The 7,462-nt window shown below is 62.6% G+C and overlaps 1 protein-coding gene across 1 annotated transcript; it reads right to left on the reverse strand.

Moving 5' to 3' along the window:
* Positions 1-5,714: 5,714 nt before the first annotated feature.
* On the reverse strand, positions 5,715-6,023 carry LOC141042916 (uncharacterized). Its single transcript, XM_073511830.1, has one exon. It carries the CDS (start codon positions 6,021-6,023, stop codon positions 5,715-5,717), a length of 309 nt encoding a protein of 102 aa, XP_073367931.1.
* Positions 6,024-7,462: the final 1,439 nt, after the last annotated feature.

Below are 7,462 nucleotides of genomic sequence, written 5' to 3' on the forward strand. Positions count from 1 at the left end.
AAACCCCCGTACAGCCGCGTGAACCCGGCACCGATGGTGAGTCCTTGGTCTCCATACTTTCCTGCTACTCATCTTCTTATTCGCCCTGACGCGATGCGGGAGGTGCTTCTGAACGCCATCCGGCATCCTTACGACCGGGTGTGGGCGCAGGTGGTGTGCGTTCCCTCGGAGGAGCCCAAGGCCCACGGCGGAGGGGAGGAGGCGGCCGTCGACGCGGGCGCAGGGCGCCGAGCGGGTAAGTCTTGTCTTCACTTCTTGAGTCACCAGTCGAGGGACGGTCTTGGGAGGCTGACGCGAGTTGTTGTCGCAGCGGCGCCAAGTGGAGGAGGAGGCGGTGCGGCCGGAGTCGGGTCATCCCGGGGGGCACCGGCGGCGAGCGGGCCGCACGGGAAGGACAATGTCGCGCCACGGGCCCCGGCCGTAAAGCACGCGGCGAACCGACCGGGGGAGCGAAGCCGCCCGCCAAGAGGAGGCATGGCGCTCCGCATGAGAGGGCGGCGAGGCCCGCCGTTCTGGTGGTGCCGGGGTGAGTTCCTTTTTCGCGTGAACCGAGTGGCCGAGCGGCTCTGCTTGGCTCGTATTTATCTTGTCTTGGGTTTTAGATTGCCGATCTAGCTAGTGCCGGCGGCCGCGGACGCGGAATCCAATGAGGTTGCCGCGTTCCGGAGGAGCCGGTCCGGCACCGTCGACCGGGACGAGGAGGAGAAGGAGGAGCGGGCGGACCCGGATCTAGGCCTGGACCCGGCCGACACCGAAGGCCTGGCCTGGCAGGACCGGAATTGGGTCGAGGCGCAGTTGGAGGCGGCGTCGACACAAGCCTGGGTTGATACTGGGGCGACGTGGGCGCGGGCAGGCGAGGAGCCGGCGTGGCCGGAGATGCTGGCAGGGACGGTGGCGGCGGCGACGGTCTTCGTGCCGTTGCTAGAGGGGAGGCGTGGCCAAGGCGGCCGTGCGGATGTGATGGACCTCGACCGGGAGGTCATGGTCGTCGGGGACGACACCCCGCCATGGACCGATGTGGTTGAGCGGATGGGGGCCGATGGAGGCGGCGGCGATGCCATCTTGGAGGAGGCACCGCGGATAGCGCCGGAGGGAACGCCCCAGGCGCCGACGAGCGAGGCACCGTTGGTGGTGGAGCCCCAGGCCGCTGCGGCCACCGAACCGGTGATGGTGCCGGAGAAGGCGCCGGCCGCAGGGGGCGCGGCCAGCGGGCAGCACGCTCTGGTGCTTAGGCCAGGGGGTCGTCGGGCCGTCGGGTCGCAGCCGACGCGGAGCGGGACCAGCGAGGTCTTCTTCGGGCCTCTGACCCAGGAGGAGGCGGCGATGGCCGCCGTGACCCGGCGCCTGCGAGGGCGGACGGACCGGATCCAGGCCTTCGCCCAGGCCGAGGTGGAGTAGACACAGGAGCTAGAGCGTGCCGTGCTCGTGTTTCCCTTGCTTTTCTTCTTCGTGGGGGCGCGCCAGGGCACCCACTGGGTGTAGCCCCCAAGATTCGGGCCTGTCTTGTGTTGATCATTGCCTTCTGCAGCAACTGGACTCCTATCGGGTCAGCGTCTTCAACCGGCTCCTGGAGACGCACCGGCGGCTCAAGGAGCAGCTCGCCGCCAAGGAGGAGGAGCTCTGCTCCACGGCAGGTATTTTATTTTGTGTGCTCTTTTTTAGTGAGGGCGCGCTAGCGCACCCACTGGGTGTAGTCCCCGAGATTCGGGCCAACTGCGTGGCAGTTGGGTCGAATCTTAAAATAGTACTTTGTTACTGAATCTTTCTTCTTCAGCCGAGGTGCTGTCCTGGAGGACCCGGCTGATTCGGGCCGGCTTCCACTACGACCGGCTCGTTGCCGATGCCGGGCACCTTGGGGCCGATGTGGCGAGGGCGAGGGCAGAGGTGACAGGAGCCCAGCAGGCGCTAGATGAAGCCGGCCGGCTCTGGGAGTAGCTGGCTGGCGACAAGGGCCGTCTTGAGGCCGAGGTGGAGCACCTCAAGGCGGAAGGCGCCAAGGTTGTGGATGCGCAGTAGGCCCTTGTCGAGGCAGACCAGCAACGCGGCAAGCTGGTCGTCGACAAGGATCAGCTCCAGGCCGAGGTGGAGCGTCTGAAGGCGCTGGTAGCCGCTGCAGAGGAGACCCGCCAGGGGGAAACCTGGCACCGCGAGGAGGCTGCGAAGGCAGCCGAGGACAAGGACGCCGAGCTGAAGGCGGCCCTTGCCAAGGTCGCCGAGCTGGAGAAGACGCTTCAGGAGCGCGACCGCACCATCGCCCGGGAGCGGCGCGGTATGTTGCTCGAAACGCAGCACCTGGAAGAGTCCTTCTCCAGTAAGTGCTTTCCTTGGGTTTTTTGCTGAGTTGGGACCCCGGCTTCTTGTCCTTGGTGACTTTCTTCTGACTTGCTTTTCTTCTTGACAGGGGCCTCCTAGGAGACACGCCAGCTGGCGGAGGAGGCGGTCCGCTTTCAGCGCGACCCGCAGGGGATCGTCGGCTCCGGGACTGACCCGCGGGTGGCCTGGACCTTCCCGGAGATTGTGACCGCCGCCGAGGCCCGTCTGCGAGTTTTGAGCGAGCAGATGGGGCGGCTCTCTGAGGCCGGCGCGGCGATGACAGCGGCCCTCTGGCCGGGTTCCGTTGCGCCGAACAGCTTCATGCGGTTGGCGTGGTGATTGGAGGCGGGGCCGGATCGGCTCCATGACTGGTGCGTTTGTGCCGCCCATGCTGGCGCCGAGATGGCGCTTAGGTTCGCGAGGTCTTGGCATCCGGACCTGTCGCTGGACGCGCTGATGGGCCAGCGAGTCGGCTCGGAGAGTCAGCTGCAGGCGGAGGCAGGCCAGATCGCTGCTCGGGGCAGCTACATCGCCGGGTTCGCCTTCCACGACGAGTTCCGGCCTGCCTCGAGCAGCGATGGCGGAGTCGTGCCTGCTGACGACTACGGCCTGCTTCTAGACGACCCAGAGGACAGCTCTGAGGAGACGGACGTCTACCGCGACGCGGACGCCGAGGAGGGGGACACCGGCACCTCAGCGGACCCGGAGGCCACCGAGGGAGATGCTTGAGCCTGCCTATTTTCGACTTAGTGAAAATTTCTGTTAGGTAGCAGGTCCACCCACCCACTGGGGGTTTCCTGGTGTATTGAATTCTGGCCTTAGGCCTGTTTGAATTTGAACTGGTGATGTATAAATTTCGTGAATGTTTGCACTCTTCCTTTTTTGTCTTTCGAGCCATTTTCTTGCGGTTTTCCCCTCTCGAGCTCCCCCCCCCCCCCCGCGAGTCTGACGGCCGAGGCTCCGGTCCGTGACAAGGAGTTCGGCCTTTGAGAGGAGCGCGCAGTACTTAAGCTGTCGAAACGTTGAGCACGAGCGAAACACCCACTGGGCCGGCTGGCGGCAATTCGGCGAAGCCGGTTGGCGAGCAGCCAGTCGTGCGATGGTGTTACAAGTGACAGGGCCAGGTCGATCAACCCGGCAGTACGTATGAGATTCGTGGATGCCTGCGCTTTTGCTTTTCGTCTGTTGAGCCGTTTTCTTCCGACTTTCCCCCCTTGGGCTTCCCCCCGCAAGTTTGACGGCCGAGGCTCTGGTCCGTGACAAGGAGTTCGGCCTTTGAGGGGAGCGCGCAGTACTTAGGCGTTCAAAAAGTTGAGCGCAAGTGAAACACACACTGGGACGGCTGGCGGCAATCCGGCAAAGCCGGTTGGCGATCAACCGGTCGTGCGGCAACTTAAAGTGGCGTGGCCGGGTTGGGTGACCCGGCGGTCCTTGACTTATTGTTCGTGGCATGCTGGTGCTCTGGCCTTGCACGCTTGCCGGTCGACAGCCGAAGCCGGTTCTGTGGCCTAGGGCGAAGCGGGAGGCCGCGGCGATCCCAACGCGTCAGGAACCGCTAAGTAAGGCGGTGGGTAGTGACCAAGCCGGCCAGCCCCCGAGCCCCCGGGTTGAGCGAGTCGGACCGGCGGCCGGGTTCGATAAAGAGGTAAATAGTGCACAAATGCAGGATAAACAATAGCTTGGTCAGAAAAGGCAGTCCCCGAGCGTCGCTCGGGGACCCCATAGTTTTCAGATGATTACAAAAGGCAGCGATACATACGTGCGCATGGTTAACAGTAAAACGGGCGGAGGAGTTCTGCGTTCCACGGCCAGATTGTCTCTTTGCCGGCGGTGTCCCTCTTGCGCTTGTTTGACTTGCAGGCCTCGATGAGGTAGTAGGCGTTGCGATCGCACAAGGCCTTGCTGATGATGAAGGGGCCCTCCCATGGGGAGGACAGCTTGTGTTGGCCGGTCTGCTCTTGGACGAGTCGGAGGACGAGGTCTCCTTCCCGAAAAGCAAGGGGCTTGATCTTCTTGCTGTTGTAGTGCCTCAGGCCTTGCTGGTAGATGGCTGAGCGGCTGAGCGCTAGGAGACGTGCTTCTTCGAGCAGGTCGACACCGTCTTCGCGGGCTTCTTTGGCTTCGGCTTCAGTGTACATTGTGACGTGTGGTGAGTCAAACTCCACGTCGGTCGGGATGACAGCTTCTGCTCCGTAGACGAGGAAGAATGGGGTGAACCCGGTCGACCGGTTTGGTGTTGTTCGGAGACTCCAAAGGACGGCCGACAGCTCGTCGAGCCAGCTGCCTGGCGAACGGATGAGCGGCTCGACGAGCCGTGGCTTGATGCCGGATAGGATGAGGCCGTTGGCCCGCTCGACCTGGCTTTTGGACTGCAGGTGTGCTACGGAAGCCAGGTCGAGGCGGATGCCGGAGACGGAGCAGTACTGCGCGAGCGCGCCCTTGGCGAAGTTGGTGCCATTGTCCGTGATGATGCTGTTCGGCATGCCATAACGCACCGCGATGTCCTTGATGAATCGGACGACCGTCGGCCCGTCCAGTTTCTTGATTGGCTTCGCTTTGATCCATTTGGTGAACTTGTCCACCGCCACCAGCAGATGCGTCATGCGGCCTCGAGCGGTCTTGAAGGGCCCACCAATTTGAGTCCCCAGACCGTGAAGGGCCAGGTGATCGGGATGGTCCGGAGTGCCGACGCCGGCTGGTGGCTACGCTTGCTGAAGCGCTGGCATCCCTCGCACTTGAGGACGAGCGACTCGGCATCTTCGAGGGCCATGGGCCAGTAGAAACCATGGCGGAAAACCTTGGCCACCAGGGACCGCGAGGCAGCATGGTGCCCACACTCGCCCTGGTGTATGTCGAGGAGGATCTCAATGCCCTTGTCTTGCTCGATGCAGCGTTGGAACATGCCGGTGGAGCTGCCCTTGATGAGCTCGTTGTTGATGATGCTGTAGGCGGACGCCCAGCGCTGCACTTGCCGGGCTTCGGTCTCGTCCATGGGGAGGACCCCGTTCTCCCGGAACTCTGAGATGGGCAGGGCCCATGATGGCACCGTCACCACTGCAAAGACGGCCACCATGGTGGGTTCTAGGGCGGCATCCCCCGAGCCGGGTTCAGCAGCCCCCGGGTCGAGAACGACAGCTGCCGGGTCGGCGGCTGCAGCCCCTGGGCCGGGTTGAGTAGTCCCCGGGTTGGGTTCGATAGTCCCAAGGCCGGGATGAGCAGTCCCCGGGCCGGGTTGAGGCACGACCTGGTCGTCGGGGACATAGATTCACTCGGAGTCCGGAGAGGGCTTGTCAGACGGTTTGTGCAGATGCTCGAGGGAGACGCCGGACGGGATGGACTGCCGGGATGAGGCAATCTTGGCAAGCGTGTTGGCCGCCTCATTTTTGTGGGACGTGGAGGAACTAGCAGCCCGCGAAGAATCCGGATAGCTTCTGAACAAGGAAGCGGTAGCTCGCCATGTTGGGGTCGCGGGCGTCCCACTCACCGGAGCACCGCTGCACCACCATGTCCGAGTCGCCATAGCACAAGATACACCGGATGTCGAGTTCCTTGGCAAGCAGGAGGCCATGCACAAGGGCTTCATACTCGGCGACGTTGTTGGAGGTGGCGAAATGGATCTGGAGCGCGTATTTGAGCCGGTCGCCCTTCGGGGAGGACAGCACAATGCTGGCCCCTAGGCCAAGACGCATCTTCGAGCCGTCGAAGTGCATGCGCCAGTGCGTCGAGTCCGGTGGCGGCGGCAGGTACTGGGTCTTGGTCCAGTCGACGAGGAAGTCGGCCAGAGCTTGGGACTTGATCGTAGTGCGGGGCTCGTAGAGGATGGTGTGGCCCGCTAGCTCGAGCGCCCACTTGGCGACCTGGCCAGAGGCATCCCGGCACCCGATGATTTCGCCGAGAGGGGCCGTGCTGACCACGGTAACAACATGCTCCTAGAAGTACTGCTTCAATTTCTTGGCGGTGAAGTATACGCCGTAACACATCTTCTGGTAGTGTGGGTAGTTCTGCTTGGAGGCGGGGAGCACCTCGTTCAGGTAGTAGACAGGACGCTGGACGGCTTGGATCTTGCCCTTCTTTGGTCACTCGGCCACCATCACCGTGCTGACCGACCGCGAGGTTGCGGCTATGTAGAGCAACAGCGGCTCCTTCTCGGCTGGTGCGGCTAGGACGGGTGCGGTAGAGAGCATGCGCTTGAGGTCCCGGAAATCCTCGTTGGCCTGGTCGTTCCATTCGAACGGCGTCGTCTTCTTCATCAGCTGATACAAGGGCAAGGCCCTCTCGCCCAGCCGGCTGAGAAACCAGATGGCCGAGGCCAAGCAGCCGGTGAACTTCTAGACATTGCGCAACTGAGTCGGCTTGCGCATGTGCTCGATGGCCTTGATCTTCTTCGGGTTTGCCTCAATGCCGCCCTGCGAGACGAGGAAGCCGAGTAGTTTTCCGGCCGGGACACCGAAAACGCACTTTTACGGGTTGAGCTTGACCTTGTACTCGCGCAGGTTGGCAAAGGTCTCCTTCAGGTCGTCGAGGAGCGTGAGGTGCTGCTTGCTCTTCACCACGATGTCGTCCACATAGACGTGGATATTGCGACCGAGTTGCGGCATCAAGCATTTCTGCATGCAGCGCTGGAAGGTGGCGCCGGCGTTCTTCAAGCTGAACGACATGGTGATGTAGCAATATGCCCCGAAGGGCGTGATGAAGGACGTCTTCAGGGCGTCAGCCGGGTCCAGCTTGATCTGGTGATAGCCGGAGTAAGCATCCAGGAAGGACAAGAGCTCGCACCCGGCAGCGGAGTCGATGACTTGGTCGTTCCGCGGGAGGGCGAACGGATCCTTGGGGCAGGCCTTGTTCAAGCTGGTGTAGTCGATACACATTCACCAGGTCTTGTTCTTCTTCAGGACAAGGACTGGGTTGGCCAGCCACTCGGGGTGAAACACTTCTATGATGAAGCCGGCCGCCAAGAGCTTGGCGACCTCTTCACCAATGGTTCTTCTCTTCTCTTCGGAAAAACGTCGTAGCGGTTGACGGAAAGGCTTGGCGTCCTTGCGGACGTGGATTTTGTGCTCCGCGTACTTCCTTGAGATACCTGGCATGTCCTTTGGGGTCCATGCGAAAATATCCCGATTCTCACGGAGGAAGTCGACGAGCTCGCCTT

This window comes from Aegilops tauschii, chromosome 3 (genome assembly GCF_002575655.3).
Source record: "Aegilops tauschii subsp. strangulata cultivar AL8/78 chromosome 3, Aet v6.0, whole genome shotgun sequence".
Lineage (NCBI taxonomy): Eukaryota > Viridiplantae > Streptophyta > Magnoliopsida > Poales > Poaceae > Aegilops > Aegilops tauschii.

What these genes read in the sequence shown, in the direction of transcription:
- LOC141042916 (XM_073511830.1), bottom strand. Translation starts at nt 6,023, where the DNA reads ATGCACTTCGACGGCTCGAAGATGCGTCTTGGCCTAGGGGCCAGCATT.